Source organism: Ictalurus furcatus, chromosome 18 (genome assembly GCF_023375685.1).
Source record: "Ictalurus furcatus strain D&B chromosome 18, Billie_1.0, whole genome shotgun sequence".
Lineage (NCBI taxonomy): Eukaryota > Metazoa > Chordata > Actinopteri > Siluriformes > Ictaluridae > Ictalurus > Ictalurus furcatus.
In genome coordinates this window covers 14,547,372-14,565,550 of record NC_071272.1, presented here as the reverse complement: position 1 = coordinate 14,565,550, position 18,179 = coordinate 14,547,372, and the positions used below count along the sequence as shown (strand labels likewise).

Here is an 18,179-nt window from a genome sequence, read left to right as displayed (position 1 = left end):
TGTTAGCACGTGACTTAAACAGGGGCAAAAATCAACAACAGCAGCATAATCCAAAAATAGAAAATGTTTAGAGTTTGTCTGTAGGATGATTAAAACACGTGCACATTTACAATATACCCTCACTGAGCCATCTTCATCATTTCCCCTTGATTGAACCGTGCCACCATCTTAAGAGCTATTGCATTACATTTCCATATATTTGAGCAGCTGAGAGTTAAGGGCCCAGCAGTGTCAGTTTGGAAGTTTTAGGATTTGAATTCACAATCTTCTGGTGAAAAGTCAATCGTCTTAACCACTGAGCTACCACACCATTACCTTACCATATGTTAGATAAGCTCTTCAGACCTGTGCGATCAAATCAGCATGAATGTACACACCAATAACATGTACAATTAACAATAATGTTAATGAGTTTTTATTAATCACATATACATTACAGCATTTCAATAAGTATATGTTGAGGTTTCTGCTGGAGAGAACATCAGAATATCACAGAGCCCCTTCCTGTAATGCTTAAATTTTGGAGACACTTGTAGATGATCTTGGGCCAGTCTGAACATTAAAGACTAACACGAGTCACTTAAAAACAGGAACTTGAATTACCAAGGAAGTAAGTTTGTATTAGAGCAGCATAACATCAGAATAAATGGAAGACAATAGAAAATCACAGAAATATCACAATAATTGATTTCATTTGCTGGCTTATTTGTGTAGCTCCGCCCTGCAGCACCTGATGCTGATTTAAAGCTCTTTCAAACTACGAGGCCTACTATGTGGCAAGGTCAGCATGATATCACACGTTGAAACTCTGCTTCAAAGTCCTTTGGACTCAAGGTCCAATTCTTTACATTATCTTACTCTTAGGAGTTTAAGTGCTATTCTTAATTTGTTTTTGTTGTTCATGTGTTTTAGGGGTTTGTCTTTTCCCCCATGGCCTAACCCTGAACTACAGCAAGATATGAAGCTCAGGCTGCCTCTTCCCCCTGGTAGCCCAGAGCCCTGGCTTCTCCCAGGCTGCAGCTCGGTATATGACAGCCTGGTCAGGTAAGTAGGTAAAGATCTATACCTTAAGCAGCAAGACCAGCTCTGTTACTGTTTTGGCTCATGTTCGGTGGTTTGTCCTCTAGGAAGTTTTAGTAGTAGTCGTCTTTGTGTGGCTCTTTATCTTTCTGTGCAATTCCATAGCTCTAGGACGCCCCAATCACCTGTGAGTGGAGATCAGAATTCCTCTACCATGAACAAACCTCGCAGGTCTCGTCTTCAGATCTGCAACTATGTTTACTGTAGAGCTCTAATTCATGTGTACTTGTATCTGTATTTTAATTAGCTTTTTTTGGGGCTCTAATTAGATCCTCTATTCTTGAGCGGTGCATCCTGAAGATTTCTACAGCCAATGTTGCTGTAGGGACAGAGGATCTGGATGAGATCAAGAGGTCAGGTGCATGTTTCATACAATGTCTTGAAGCGATCAATAATGAACTGTTTCTTGATCAGAGAATATTTTTGCTATTGACTTTCCTAGATCCCCAACAGGACTCCGGTGGCGTTCTCACAACATGGACCCATCATTTTTTGAGACTAATGAGTCCGTGTTAAAGCGAAGACAAAAGCAGATTCAGTATGGCAAGAACACTTGTGGTTACCAGAACTATGTGAAGCAAGTGCCAAAGTAGGAATGACTTTTTATTCAGCTCTCTCTCAATATAGTTTATCCAATAATATGTGCAGATTTTAAGTACACCTGAGGGTTTATTTTTCTCTTTAGACTTGTATAAAATGTTATTACATGGCATATATACAGAGGAGTCCAAAAGTCTGAGACTACATTGGAAAATGTTATTAGCTTTCTAATTTAAAATTGGAAATAATTGAAGGTTTAGAATTCTGAGAATTGAAACAAATTGTGTAATATCAATATTCAAGATTCTGGCTGTTCTGACATTTATCATGTTAACTTTTGTACAAAAGGTCAGGTATTCTGTGAGCCTTATCTGTTCAATTGAAGCACATGTTCTGACAACACTGATGGATTTGGTCCAGCGTGGATGGCCAGGTTTTACACAAACTTGTGGCATAAATGCCAGCTTGAGTGCACACTGTCAATAAAGCAAAAAGGGGATATATCAATACTTTTTTCTTTTTTTTTTAATTAATGTAAATATTAGTAGTAAGGGTTCTTCTTGTGCAAATTATTAGTGATATGATGCATAAAGAGAAATTTTGTATGAAATTAGAAAAGAATGTAAAATGGAAGAATTTTCCTTAGTGGTCTGACTGTTGGACCTGTGTAATCTAAAATTTGCATGTAAGACACCTCTTTTTAATAGGTTTACTTTTGCACAACTAATTAATGCTAGTGATGTGCAAGTAATGTTAATAGTTATCAATATTGGTAAAAAAAATCATAACTTGATTGTTTGCCAGAATTCAGCAATAGCTGAAGCAAATAACCCACACTTGAGTCCAGAACTTTAAGATTTATGAACCAGAATGTGAAATTGTTGGTATAAAGGTATGTGTAAACGTACAGTGATTGTCACGGTACTATTATCTTGCCAGTAGACGTTCCTACTACTGGTTGCCATAACACTTTATTCAGTGGGTGGTGCAACTAGCATTCCACTTTTGACTGCATCAGTTTTCTTGCTGCTAAAATTAAACTTTCTGGAGGGAGAGTGTTTGGTGTATACAATTTACCAGTGCATAATATCCTATGAGATGAAAGAGAAGCAGGGTGTGTGCTTTTTGCCGTTATGGTGAAAGTGCAAATGCTGGACTGTCTGGGTCCACAAAACAGCTCAGACGCGCAGGCAGCATGGTGGATCATGGATCACATGCTCTCTACTGTCTTCACTCCCATTGGTAGTTGCTGCACCAAGTTCCTCCAAATTCGCATCAAGTTAAACTTTCTCAATTTTGTCGCATTGCTGGACATATCTAGTCACCAATGGTTGCTGTCGCTCTATGTTGCTGGAAGTCACCAGCTCTCACTGAAAAATAATGGTCTCTGGTTGCTTTGTCACAGTATGTGTGAACATACCTTAATTGTTTGTCTGAGAAATGTCCTTGGAGTGCATTTAAGAATGGTCAAACACATGTCCATAAGGAATAAATAAGGGAGGGAGATCTTTGCCTAAATGACATCATCTAAAGCAATGTCTAACATAACACTGTTATGAAAGTGTTTTCAATTATGTATAACTTCATATGGAGGTCCTTAAAAATGCCTGTTTCATCCACTTTAAATTAAATTTGAGTAGTTAATGGAGTTTGTGATTAAGGTATAAAAATAAAGCACTCCCATCAATAAATGGGTATTCTTGTACATTATAGGCATTGTAGATTGAAATTACAGATGTGATAACGTCACATCCTTACACTGTACTTTCAGGCGTTTTCGGATCCCGGGGTTTCACCCATCCACTCCCAACAAATATCGCAAATATAGCCGAAGATCGTGGGACATGCAAGTCAGACTTTGGAGGAGAGCACTGCATGCGTGGGACCCACCTTTGACTTATCAAGGAAATGATCCAGTTGATCAACTGTATGTATGTTTGAGGCTAAAAACATGATTAATGTAACACTTCAGTCATCTTTAGACCAGTATAAGGATCATATCTGTGTATCTGGTAAACTTTCTGTCCAAATTGCAAACTGCACCATGACAGAATTTCTAGATTCTTCCTGGTATCAAAATCTGACTCCTATAGAAATGAACACTTATCAGCTGCTTTAATAGGAAAACCTGCATGCCTGTTAATGCAATTATCCACTCAGCCAATCATGTGGCAGCAGCCCAAACCATAAAATCATGCAGATACAGATCAAGAGTTTCAGTTAATGTTCAGTTGACCTCAGCATAGGGGGGGAAAAATGTGATGTCAATTGCTTTGATGTTGGTGCCGGACAAATTGTTTTGAGTATTTCAGAAGTTAATCTTCTGGGATTTTTTAATTTAAATTTTCACTCCAGTCTTGGTTTTTTTTTTTTTTTTTTGGGAGGGGGACAAATCACCTGGCCTTGTTCCAATTTCCGACTGTCCAGTTTAGGACAAATTCCTATTCTTGGCTGATGGAAGTTGAACCCAGTGTAGTCACTGTTGTAGGCCATCTGCCTCAAAGTTGATGTGTGTTATGAGATGCTTTTCTGCTCACCATGGTTGTAAAGAGTGGTTGAGTTACTGTAGACTTCCTGTCAGCTTGAACCATTCTGGCCATTCTCCCCTGACCTCTCTCAACGTCTTTGATCAGTTGCTGAAATACTCAAAGAAACCCTTCTGGCAACAGCAACAATGCCACGGATAAAGGTTTTTTTATTTTTATTTAAATGGCTTGCATGCATTTGCACTTAGGCAGGGTTTGCTTGAGCAAATGAACACTGACGTGGGTGAAGAAGGAAAAGGAGAAAAGGCAAGGAAGTTGGAAACATCTGACCCCAATGTTTCTGTACTTGCTGAACCCACTGAGGGTTCAACAAATGGGTTCTTTAAGCCTCTCGTGCCTCAAGTGAGTGGAACAGGATTATTATTATTTTTTTAAATTTGGAGTGCAGTGTACTAGACTTTTTCTTCCTCTGTGTAGGCTGAAATAATAAGCCAGCAAGGCCAGCCTTCTGGATTAGGCTATACCTTTAACAGTCACCTAACTGCTGAGGAAAATGTTTTGGGATGGCTGAGGTTTCTCTTGGAGACTGACCACAGATGCAGTGAAGGCACCTTGCAGAGTGAACAGCCACTATGGAGATTTTACTGACTTGCCATGATTTCTACGGACCCTGTCTAAACTGTTTCCAGAAAAATGTGTACTTTTGTCTCCTCTCTCAAGCTGTTGCATGCACAGAGCACATTGGTGGTAGTTTAGCATCAAGCAGCATCTTTGTAACATGGATTCATTGTATTGTTATTCATTGTTGACCCCACTGTTAACCCCACAGCCTGTATTCACTACTTTATGTTCATTTTATGTTTTTAATTGTCACTAGTTGTATTTTCACTTGCATGAACACTTGCTCACATGCTGTAAAATCCTGCTCCCAAAAGCACACTGTTTTGCTCTTCACGGTTTGCCAACTTTATGTCCGGTCCCTTGATTTCCGCTTCTGTCTTTTTTGTCTTGGTTGCTGGTAAATCTTTTTTTTTTTTCTCTCCCCTCCCCCACCTCTTTTTTTGTACCTTGCATATTTTTGTACAACTTTAAAGTAGAGGAAAACAAACCTAATAAAGCTGTGTTAAATGTTTGACCTTGTCATTAATGAACATAACCATGCCACCATGAGTACCTTAACACTTGTAGACACATTGCACTGTAACCAAGTATTTTGCACCAGTTAATATTCCACTTGGCCAAACTTGCATCTTGGGAAATGGGTTTCTCAAGGATTCTTTGCAGAGTTAAAGGCTCTTAGCTTCCCAAAGTTGTTTTACTTGGAACCATCTCTGGTGTGTCACCACTGCTGGAACTATGGGTTTCCCCACAGAGTACTGTAATGTGATCCTTAAGGTTTCTAGACTTCTTTTAAGTGTATAGTGTTCTATTCCTGTTGGGATTTCATGTTTGTTAAAATGAGAATTGAATGGGGGTTAATACCAGTATTATCCACACCCTTCAAAAGAATGGGCAAAACTTAAACATTACATATGGTTTACACTCTGTGTGTGTGTGTGGTGGGAGATATAGAGAACTATATATTTTCCTGTTTCTTTTATTTTTTTTTATACCCATATACACCAGTGGTGTGTGCATGTTTGGTAGCTTGGTGGAAAAGAATCTGTAATACAAGGCATAAGTCCCTAAACCTGCTGATAAAATATACTGGCTCATTTATGGTGTGGGGTTGTTTGTGGGTCAGGCAGGCTGGTCATGCACCCAAAACCCAACCTCTGTTTCACCAACATTTAAACAAATGGCCCTATTCCACAATTTAGTAGATCCCATGGGAAACCATTTGGCTTAGGACAACTTTCCTGGTTGTCCACTCAGTGGCTCTTGTAAGTATTGATTGCTTTGTGAATGTGGATATTTTATTGGAAAGCCTTGTTTCTTCTGTCAGATCAACACAGAAATGGAGGCAGGGACATAGAATGTGTGTTTTTGCAGTGAGTTGACCCTTACTATGGTAGCAGTCTGTCTGTGTCAAGTGTTGTTGCATTCTTGATACTGTTTAGTTGATTAATTTTCTATAAGAGCAACTTGGACAGCAGTTCTGGCTGAAATTCACAGGTTTTACTAATTTGCTTCTTGTAATAGATCATTTCTCCAGTAACAATTCTCACAGGGACTTGTTTGGAAGATGGTCTATATAATCTAAGACTATTAATAAACAGGTCAAATATGTGGTGTTAAAAATGTGTAAACACATCTATGGAAGAAGTCTTTTGTGATGGTCGATATGTTTTCCTCAAGCATAACTTCTTCAGGACCGACGAGTTTGCACTTTCCATAACAAGCTGTATTTTTTTTTTTTTTTTTTTTTTTGGTCGTCTTGTTAACTTGGGGAGAGAGTGAAAGAGTGACTGGTAAGGGAACGACTGTTAAGCAACGTGAAACTATTGTAATTACAAATGGACAAAAGTATGATGTGCCATCCATCCATTTCCATACTGCTCATCCTACACAGGGTAGCAAGGTAGCCTATCCCAGGATAGGCAGGAGATGGGAGACACCCTGGACACGGTGCCAACCCATCGGAGGGAGCAAACACACACACACACACACTACAGACAATTTAGAGATGCCAAGTAGCTTACAACACGTCTTTGGACTGGGGGAAGAAACCGGAGTACCCGGAGGACGCCCCTGAAGCATGGGGAGGGCATGTGGGATCTGTGCACACAGGGCGGAGGCAGGATGCAAGCCCCTGACCCTGTATGTGCAAGGTAAGCGTGCTAGCCAGTAAGCTGCCATGGCCTGCCCACCATGTGCCATTTTATTTTTTACTAAGTGTTACAACCCGCTATCTTTGGGATGGGAAGTTTTTTTTTTTTTTCTGTGCGCTGTGCCATATTTTGTGGACAGGTCCGAACTCCCTCCCAGAGTTTCCAGCCTGCCTTGCTCCTGCCTCCCCGGATGACCTCACTAAATGGTTGCCATATTTAAAGAGGAAGAGGAGTGAGAATGGTGTGATCTGTTGCTAGGAGAGTGTTTGGTTCGTGTTGCTTGCCTTGTGGCTATCAAAATTCTGTATTCTGACTGGTGTCTGAACTCCCTCCCAGAGTTTCCAGCCTGCCCTAGCCTGCCCTAGTCTGCCTTGCTCCTGCCTCCCCGGATGACATCGCTAAATGGTTGCCATATTTAAAGAGGAAGAGGAGTGAGAATGGTGTGATCTGTTGCTAGGAGAGTGTTTGGTTTGTGTTGCTTGCCCTTGTGGCTATCAAAATTCTGTATTCTGACTGGTGTTCTGGTTTTCACTCTTGTCTGTTTTTTTAAATTTTTTTTTTTTAGTTTGGTTGTATCTCTTTATGTATATTCTTCACCACTGTATATATGATGCACTTGGTTCACCAGCAGTAGGGGTGTGGCTGCCATTTTTTTTGGGAGAGGGTCATTTTGTCTGTGTTTTTGGCTCAGGTAGCTAGGGAAGTATCCTTGTATTATTTATTTTTTTTGTTATCTTCCTTTTAGGTAAGCTAGCTACCTAACAAAAGAATACTCTTGTTCATTATTTTGGTCTTGGCCCACTCTGAAGGTACATCTGGTGTTTGCTTCTTTGTATTGTTGTATGTATATAATTGTGTGTTACAGTATACCACAACTTTTTAACACAAACCTGTTTGTGTTGTTATTCCTGGCTTCCCTTATTTAAAGGTCAAATTCCATTGAAGCGCGAGCTGGTTACTCTATGCGGCCTAACCTAGACTGGACCGTAACATAAGTTAAAATCTTAATTGTTGACAAATTGCTGTGCAATAAGGGGACAACACTTTGGGATGTGCCATTATAGGAAAATAATCCATATCCATGTGGTAACAGTGCGTCATCTTGGCATTAGGCAACATCACACCACCCCGTTGTTGTTGATTAATTTTCTGTAACAGTACGCCCCCAAGTGTTTTATCCTTCACGTGCTTTGCCTATTCACTTTATGACCTAGATATTTTACTCATTTGCATGAAAGGTGCCAATAATTCAATTGACTGTAAATATAAAACGCGTGTGTAATTCAAAACGATTCAGTAAACGAATTTGACCAAAACATTTCTATACACAGGTTAATGTCAGTGGAAATGGATGACATGTGCGAGCGTGCGTTCGCGTGGCCGCGCGCGCTTCAGCGGGGGCGGGGAGGGGGGCAGCTCTCGCCTCTGCGGATACACACTAGTGAATTTCTACAACCGTTTTCTGCCTGTTTTCACTAGCAGTGGCGAAAGGGACAAATGTCGAAATCCGACTCGGAGATCTGTGAAATCCCCCGGTCATTTGCGCCGAATCCTTCATGTTATTCTAGCGGCTTGTGTGCATAAGGAGGACGGCAATTCACAATAGCTCACCAGCGTTACGCCATGGGTATTGGTTAGCTAGCGAGGCTGTTGTGTCTGAATTGTTGGAGCTCGTGTAAGCAATAATAGCCCTTATTGATCTACGGAGCCTGGTGAAACATGCTGATCTGCACTCGAATGGTGGCAAGGTAAGTCAGAGAAAATAAATGGGTTATAATTCGTGTGTTATTGTGCAGTGGAAATCAATCGGTTTCATACACAATACACACAGATGCACGTTTTTTTGTTTGTTTGTTTTTTATTTATTTATTTTTAAATATTAAAGAAATGATTCTTTTGCGCTTGCAGGTTATTGTTGCTCTGCTGTTATTTTCGGAGTATGTATTCCCTGCATTATTTGGGAGACACCTTTGCTTTGGCAGATAACTAGCCTTGGCTGAATGGCTGGACTGACTGGGCCTGTGCCTGTGCGTCTGCTGCTTTCTAGGCAGCCTGATCAACCCAGTACTCATCCCTTTCTCCTCCAGTTTGCCAACTAAAATTACCCTTCATCCCAAGCGTGTCATTTCTAGGCTGTTATATCGTCTAGCTTGTTTTTAATATATCAGATAAACATGGCACACCAATATACTGTGTGTATATATATTTACACTATAACGTTATTATTGGTCAGCCATATTTATTACCATCCCGATAGGCACTTGGCTGTGAATCCACGGTCTATTTATGTGCATAGCTGTGTGACCGATATCACACGGAAATGGACGAGCCTGGTTTAGCTCGCTATTGTTAGATTTGCGCTGTATATTCTAGACCAGCTAACGTAACGAAATCGCACAAATGAATGGGTGTCTTGTTATAATACGGATGCCTTCGATGGATACTCATTTTGGCAGCATAAACCGGGACATGGCTTTGACCGCAGTATTGTCACTAGCTAGCCTAGCTAAATAAATCAGTGGTAATGCCTAGACACGCATGTGTGAGGGGGAATACAACAGGAAACACGTGTTTATTTTTTTTTAAAAATGTCATTTCAAATGACTTAATCGTGTTTAAATGTACAGAGTTCCCCCCCTAGACCGTCTATCAAGATGACTGTCCAGGCAGGCTGCCATTTGACTGGGTTCTTTCTACAAATCCGTCACTTCCGGTTCATTAGCAGTTAATTATAGGGTTTGGACTTTTTTTTTTTTTTTTTTTTTTTTCCGAGCTGATTATCTGATTTTTTTGTTGCTTTTATATAAAAAATGCTTTTAATGTAAAAATGAGCAAAAATATTGAGAGGGCTCTTGTATTTGTGGTATCAAAGATCTTTCAAACCACTCAGCTGTGGTACCCTCTCTAGGTTTGGCTCTATGGCTATGTTTAGACAGGCTAGGTTTGTAGCATATTCAATTTGAGAGGGAACAATTTTAGAAGATGATTAAAAAAAAATCCCAGAGAAATACAACTCCCCTTACATTCAGGTATTTGCCATCTTGTATGCGGTTTTATTCAATCTGGATTTCTGGACATGCGACTTGTCCTGACCAGTTAAACTGTCAGAAAATCACAACAGGAGCAACAATGTGGCGGGATAAAAGACATGTACATTAGAGGATGACCGATTACTGGATTTTACCAATAACGATAACAAAGTAGGGTAGTGCCTACTGATGACAGATTAATCAACATTAAAAATTCATAGTTTTAAAAATTGGTACCGAATGAGAACACAACACTCGAAGTAAAAATATTGCTGAACTTTATTACAAAAATAAACAATACTGACTGTACCATGAAAATGGACTGTACTTTTTAAAATGAAATAAGTAGTAATAAATATTAAAGTAAATAAAAGATATACATCCAAACTGAACCAAAAAGAAACACCCCAAATAACAAATAAAAGTAGAGACATTGAAAATGAAAAAAAAAAAAAAACCACCAGATAAAATGACAAAATTTGCCTACATTAGTTTTTATTTCGCCTCTAAACCCTTCTCAGCTGCTCCTGCAATGGACGCAATCGGGAAAAACTATTAGTGTGGATTTTTGGTAGCAATCGATTATCGGTGCCAATTAATCGGCAAAAGCGATCAACCGCTTGACCACTAACATACGTGGTCACATAGTCACAGTTTCTGTTGAAGATGAGGGGACATGTTCTTTTAATTTCTCAAGAGTCTCAAAGTTAGCTAGAGATTGAAGGAGAAAAAGGCTACAGGGTAGGCCCACAGATATCATCACTCGTATTCCCACACTCATCGAAATGGCCTGCTCATATTAAATTAAAATTGAATATAAATAGCTTTTTTTTTTGGGCAGGAGGGGTGTTTTAAAATGGTTTAAAATTTCTTACTCTTGGATAACCTAGTATGAAAATTCACAGTATCATGATATTAATAGACCATTGGAAAACACTCAAGATGGTAGTGAAAATGGAGGGGGGAAGAACAATATGAAATTTTTATACAAAAGTCACTTTGCACATCCATTTTCCATTCCGCTTATCCTACACAGGGTCGCGGGGGAGCCTGGAGCCTATCCGAGGGAACTCATTGCAGGGTTCAATCGTACACAAGTTCACACCCCCAATCACACACTTGGACAATTTGGAAATGCCGGTCAGCCTGGGGAGGAAACCGGAGTACCTGGATGAAACCTCCGAAGCACAGGGAGAGAATGCATTTGTTTCATTTTAGTCAGCAATAAATGCCATGTTCTGTGTATTTGATAGCGATGGAGGGTAAAGTTGCAGTGTGGCATGTTTACAGCAGTAGTGGGTTACACAAAAGTGTTTTCAGTGCCGCCACATCCCCTGCATTGAGAAACGGAGGTTGTTGTACTACGCTTCACGGTGACTCCTGAGCAAGGGGGTCGCAAAATTTTTTAGGAGTCACAGCTAGATGCAAAAGAGATAAGAATCAATGGAGCAACTAACTTGATCGGGTTAAAAAAATAAACAAACAAACAAACAAAGAGTAGGCAGTAATAGAAGGAAATGCATTTTAATTGGTATTTTGAAAAATACAGTAGTGAGGTAACATCATGACTAGTCGTGACACAGCTAGAACCCTATTTGACAGTACTAAAGAGTGCTTTTGGTGCTAGGATTGAAAGTGTGTAACTGCTAAAATGTAAACCATGAATTCAGCTATGAAATATTAGAGAAAACATAATGACCAGTTTAATCATGTGTTGCTTTCAGTTCAGTGGGATTTCCATAAGTGTTTTACTTGGGCTTGGGATAGTCCAAAACGGCACCTTTGAAGACTTTGGGAAGAACGTTGGAAACCTGTATTAACTGGTAGTAAATGTGGTGTACACCTCTCTCTTCCATCTTGTGTGTTGTATGTGCTAAATATATTCAGAACAATCACTGGCCTTTATGTAAAAATAATCCATGATGGGGATATCAGAACAAATTTTACTGTTTAAATTAGAGCTGCAACTAACAAGATTTTTTTTTTTTGATTAATTGGATTGGAGGACAAACTTTGACTACCAATAAATAAATATTATATATATGCATTTTTTTTAATGGATGCACAAAAAACACTGATAATTAAACTGCAGTGTTAAATATTTATTATAAAATCTCACTTTTCACCTTGTGGTTTCTGTTACTCCCTGCCTATAGCAAATTGTTTTACTTATGTTTACTTTTGATTGTAGTGTTTTAATTAGACATTACAGAACTTACTCGTGCTCCCACTGTTTACCCTGCGAGTGAGGAGCAATGCGGCCTCATTACAAATAGATCACTTTTGTTTTAATAAATGACAGAAGAACTGCACTGTGCAAATACAGCATATAATGGCAATAAACTGGAAGGAAACTAAACCTTTTAAGCAACTTGCACCAGTTTCCCCAACCCCTTGCACAGTGGAGCATTTTGGATATAAACACAAGTTTGTGTTCGTGCATCACTATTGTGCTTCCATGTTACACAAGCTCCGCTTTGTAAAGTTTGTAGGTTACACTCTTCTTCGCGGCATTTAATAAAAAAAATGCTCTCCTGCCTTAGAGGACTTAGAGGTCGCACACTTTTAACAACGGTTTTCATAATCGATTTTATCGATTAATTGTTGCACCCTAGTTTGAATACCATTTCTTTTTCTTCAAAGTAAGAATCCTTGAGTGTTTACCTTCAGTCATTTAATGTACGTTTAAAAAAAAAATCACCCCCTTTTGAAAAATGAAACATTTTTTAATGTTATTATATGGAACTGAAATTGACCTGATTCCGATGAATCAACACAAACAGCCATTTTTTTTGGGGGGGGGGTGGAATACTTATGCAATCAACTTGTAATTAAAAAAAAAAAGGTAAATAATAATAATACTTTAGGCTGCAAGCAGCATTTTTGGGGGCCAAGCACTCAGACTCAGTGAGCCACACATTCACAGACAGCAGGGAGGCATTGCTACTGCTACTACTGCTATGACCTGTGGTGTTGTCTGTTGCTACTTTAACCTGTGGTTGTCATTGCTATTGCTCTGACCTGAAAAAAAAATTCTCCTTGCAATTTAAATGACTTTTAAATTTTGGACACAAATTTATGACCATAAACTGCTTCCAAATTAAGTCCAAATTTTACTTGGTGGTGGTGCTAAAGCCTTGGAAGCCCAAATTTGGTCAGAATGTTCCCTAGACCCTCCCCAATCAGTGTGGCAAATTTCACAACTTTTTACCAGACGGTTCTACAGGCTGCCATAGACATCCTAACAACAAGAAGAAGAAGACGAAGAAGATGACGAAAAGGGAGAATAACAATAGAGTGCCTACGCACCTTCAGTGCTTGGCCCTGTAATAATAATGTGGCTGGATCTCAAATGTGGACATATGGTGCACACTATATAGGTTCTACAGTGCTATTGTGTTCTACCCTATGTAGTGAGTATATACAGGAAACTGTTCGGGCCATTTGGGTGTGCTAGAGGGGGTGGATTTTTATGTCAAGGACCCTAAGAAAAATGCATTAAATGCACATTTCTGTCAGTGACAGAAATTATTACTGTGAGATGATGATGATGATGATGATAATAATAATAATAATAATAATAATAATAAAAGACCCAGAAACAATGAACAAAAATTCTATAACAGATGTCACATTATATGATGATCCTTTTATGCTAGACCCGCTATTCACTAATATTACTACATTCTGCTTAGGAGTGCTATAAACAGAAATTTAAAATTTTTTAGTTTCATTTACATTTCACTATTGCCACTACCATATTTGTATCTATCCTGTGATTTTCATTTATTGTGATTTTCATTTATTTCTTTTATTGTCGTAGCAGCTCTCACAATCGAGATTTTTAATTAAAAAAAAATTCTCACCTCCTGAACTTAGTCTTCAGTTGTCTTTGGTCACAGTGCCACGAAATCGGAAAATTATTCAGTGTAAACCTGAGCGATTTTCTGATTTTTCCTGCTGTGTGAACACAGCCTTGGTTCTAATCTGTCTCTGAGCAGGGAATGATCCTGCCTCTCCTGTTTTCCCAGTTGATGGCGAACTCATGACCGTGTAAAACTGGTTGGAGATCCGTTCTCTGAGGAGATGCTGAAGAGAAGTCCATTGCTATGTGATTCTCTCAGATGCTCATCAGTTTCACTTTGGAGCTTCACATATGCTGAGCTATGGTGCTACTAATCCATAGCTTTAGCATTAACGACAGCAGCTGGTAAAGTTTGTTTTAGATTTCATTTAGTACTGCTCTTAAACACAAAAGCACACGGATCCTTCCTTTCTTAATAATATTTTTTTAAAAATTTCAGCCTCTGCATGATCGTCACAGCCATGCTGAAACCTGCTGGTCCACAGATGGATTGATGCCTGGTGAGTTTTACTGAATATTATTGTTAATATGTTTGTCCCACAAGCTTCATATCTGACCACCTGCATTAAAATAAAAAATATTTCTCTGTCTGGGAATTGTCCCGCCTCCAACCTGCCCTGGCATTTGAGCAGATTTAACACATTGGTGCAAATGAAATCAGGAAAATCAGGATATTCTAATAAAAGCTTTGTGAGAGGGACATGCAACACCAGCACTGTGATTGGTGAGGATAAAACTTTTTTTTTTTTTCTTCCACAGAAAGCAGTTATTGGCAACTCTGCCCTTCCTCAAATTCTGGTGTGCAGGGCGTGCTGAGTTCCAGCTTCCCCCCCGGCCCTGTGCCTCTGGGATCTTCTGCTTCCCACCTGCCGGAGGGGGACAACCTGAATCGCCCGCTCGCCCCGAGCACCTCTGTGACGGACCTGTCTTTTCCCGGGCCTCCGCCTCCCCCCCCGCCACCCCCAAAACGCCACTGTCGTTCGCTGTCTGTGCCGGAGGACCTCTCACGCTGCCGGTACACCTGGCGGCCAAGTGCCTCCAAGGTCTGGACACCAGTGAACCGCCGATGCCACAGTGGGGGGGGCGCGGGGGGGCCATGTCCGCTGCGTGCCCCCAGTTCCTCTCTTAATTCTTCTCTGCATTCTTCCTCGAGCCCCACTTTCTTCAGCTTGGCCCTTTCCCCTGATTCCCCACTGCCATGGAGTTTCCCCTGGGACCCGAGTGACGCAGCTGGAGGTGGCGCCTGTTGTTGCTTCTTCCCTTCCGCTTCCTCGTGCTCTTCCTCTCCGTCTCCTCTTCACCCCCCTCCTCCTCCACAGCGACGCTTCTCGCTCTCTCCCGTGCTCATCCGCGAAGCCGCCGCACACTTCCTTCCTCCTCCCCAGGTGCCCCTACAGCCTGCGTCCCATCCTCCAGCCGTGCCCGCCTCGCCGTCCTCCGCATGCAGCACTCCATCTTCTGTGCGCCGCGCTCTTCCTCCTCAACTTCCACGCTGTCACTCTCAGCCATGTGACCTCCTCCTGCTCAAGCCTGGCCTGAAGCGTCGCAGGGACCCGGACAGACCATGTGCACGGCCTGTGCTAGACTTCGCAAAAATGACACAGGTAGCTTTTAATTTTCTCTTTATATGAGCAATCTTATTGTTGTATTAGAACAGCGGTTTCATTAAAGCTGGCATTTGTAAAAGCTGGCTGAGGGCCTGTCAGTTTTTCATCACATTATTTTACCCATGAAAGAAGAGGGATTTTCCAGAGGTTGTCGGGTGGTGACTAGTGATCTGCACTAGTAGTAGAATACTACATAAAAATCCACAAAATTGTTATTGAAAGTATCTTATTTGGTATTAAAACCTCTGGGGTTGGGGCTTTGAATCCCGCCTCTGCCCTGAGCGCACGGATCTTGCATGTTCTTTGAGGGCTTCCTCTGGGTACTCCAGTTTCCTCCCCTGTCCAAAGACATGCGCTGTAGGCTGATTGGCATTTCCATATTGTCCGTAGTGTGTGAATGTGCCTGCGATGGGTTGGGTGTCCTCCGCCTTGTGCCCCAAAGTCCTTGATTGGCTTCAAACTCACCCATGACCCTGTGCAGAATAAGCGGTATGGAAAAGGGATAGATTGCTGGATGTTCTGGTCAGTTTGTAGTTGCAGATTAGGCTGAATCTTTTATTTTTTTATTTTAGACTGATGTTAGTAGGGTTGCTTGTTTCAGTCACGGCAACAGCATATGGTTTTTCATACAAATCACAGTTGCTTAATTTGAGATTGGCTTTTTTTGTTTTTGTTATGTTACTATACTGAGGTCATGTATAATGGAATTACAGCTAGTGCTTCTTAGTGTTCTTACTTAATCTTTTTTTTTGTTTTCCCTTGTCAGACCCGAAGCACAGATCCCCTCAGCTGTTTGGACCGTGGTAGACTCGCCTGCGGAGGTGACCTCTGCATGGGCCTCGAACCTTTTTTTGGAGATTTCAGAGGGTCATGTTCACCCGCTGAAGGTTTAGGAAGGACGAGTATCGGACCGCTGAGTGAAAGTGATGAGGAAGAGGAAGAGGAGGAGAGGGAAGAGGCAGACTCGTCACGTGACGGAGGACAGCAAAGTGTTTTTGAGAGGGATTGTACAGAATTAGACATTACTCTCATTGAGGAGAATTGAAAAAAAAAATGTGTAAAGGAAACTTTTTTTTTTTTCCTCTCACCCCTCTCTTGCATTGCCAGCATTCAACCCATTTGTTCACCACCTGCTACATTAGCAGGCCTCTCAGGAACTCTGCTGCTCTCTCACGAGCTGTGCAGGTGTATAAAATCTCATTGATGCATAAATGAAGACATGTTGACTAGTAGCAGTTATTACAGGTTAATGCAGTTGGTTATGGATGTTGACCCGATATCATATTACATTCCAGAATCAGTTGCAAAGAAACACTAAGGATGTGAATATTAGACAGCTGGTGGACACTCGCTAGGAAATTTAGATGTTCTCTAAACTCTAAATTAAAAAAAATAAATAAAAAATCACTGAAAGGCAGAATTCGAGGGGAACTGAGCGTCTTGAGCTTCTTGCTGTGTTTCTTTTTCTTGTCTTTTTTTTCTTTCAACATGTTTTCTTAGTAGAAATAGTCTTTCGTGGATGATAGTTATGAATAACAGTGTTTTTGTTCAGTTTGAATAAAAAAAAAAAGGTCAACATGAGAGCTGTACTTTACTCTTTGGGCCTTTCTACTTCCTGAGAAAAGTCCATCTAATTCAGCATAAGCCTTAAGATGCCTTTTTCCTTTATCAAAAAGACTCTTGAAGGAATTGACTTGTGTATCTGTTGTCCTTCCTACTGTTACTTTTTTGCTGTCTCTTTTTTATCTTTTAACCTGTACAATGCATTCCTCGAAAAAACTGAATACATTGAGTGTACATTGAGTTATGCACTGTATTTTGAGGCAGAAACAGGAAAAAAAACAACCAACCACTGTATTCTGAAGGCACACTGAAATGCTGAACTCATCGCATTGTACAGTATTTGTTCGAAACAGATTGACTGAAGATGGTACCTTGAAGGGTGGAAGGTATTTTTTTCTGTCTTTTTCTGTTGTATGTGTAATAAGATTGAAAGTTCTGATTCAGTTTATGCATAAATAAAGTTTATTTGAAATTATTTTACAGAGAAAGTCAAATGCCGGGTGTCCAAAATCCATTTTGTATCTGTTTGAAATGAGGGGGATTGTTTTATGGTAATGAATATTTTTCATTAAGCAGCACAAGCTCCCCATACACAATCTGTTGTCATTTCTTCCCCTAGTGCTGTCAGGTAAAGATTTATTGAGTTTCTGCCAGTTTGAGCCCGGTCTTCCTCTGACTGGATGCAATTCAGCTTGAGTTTGTGGGCTCTTTCGGTGTTGCACTTGCTATTCTAAATGATTCCACACATTTCAGTGGGATTGAGAGTCAGAGATTCCAAAAGTGTCCCAGTATTCTGTGATGCTCATTGAACAGGTGACTCAAGATTTGGCTTCATGCACTGTACAGATGTCATCCTGAAACGTGTCAGTATTGTGTTCTGCTTGGACATGAAAGACAAAAGACAACCTCAGAATCTGGCTAACATTTGACCATTTGCTTTCATGCTGTTACATTCATTCATGTTTGTACACTACAAGGTGTCCAAAGTCTCTATATGTAGGGGAAATTAACCATTTTTAGCAAAATGTCTGAATATTTTTCAAACTTAGTTTATATTATATAGATATTTTTTCAGATAGCCTTTGAATGCCTTTGACAAAAGAAGAATGTACTGAAATCATTCTCATGGCTGGATCGGGAAGTTGTCACAAGGTTGAGATGGACTTTAACAGGAAACATGGCAAGCACAGCATTCATGACACTGTTGTCAAACTTATTAACCAATTCAAAAAGACCGG

General features: G+C 40.3%; 2 protein-coding genes across 2 annotated transcripts; both read left to right on the top strand.

Annotated features, from left to right (window-relative positions):
• Positions 1-20: 20 nt before the first annotated feature.
• Positions 21-3,627, top strand: slbp2 (stem-loop binding protein 2). Its single transcript, XM_053648898.1, has 5 exons — positions 21-1,044; positions 1,186-1,251; positions 1,350-1,433; positions 1,523-1,669; positions 3,392-3,627. Exons 1-5 carry the CDS (start codon positions 788-790, stop codon positions 3,573-3,575), a joined length of 738 nt encoding a protein of 245 aa, XP_053504873.1. The 5' UTR covers positions 21-787; the 3' UTR covers positions 3,576-3,627.
• Positions 3,628-3,710: 83 nt separating this feature from the next.
• Positions 3,711-17,941, top strand: fam53c (family with sequence similarity 53 member C). Its single transcript, XM_053648897.1, has 5 exons — positions 3,711-8,625; positions 13,938-14,116; positions 14,211-14,271; positions 14,531-15,375; positions 16,145-17,941. The coding sequence occupies exons 3-5, from the start codon at positions 14,265-14,267 to the stop codon at positions 16,421-16,423; spliced, it is 1,131 nt and encodes a 376-aa protein (XP_053504872.1). The 5' UTR covers positions 3,711-8,625; positions 13,938-14,116; positions 14,211-14,264; the 3' UTR covers positions 16,424-17,941.
• The last annotated feature ends 238 nt before the right edge of the window (positions 17,942-18,179 follow it).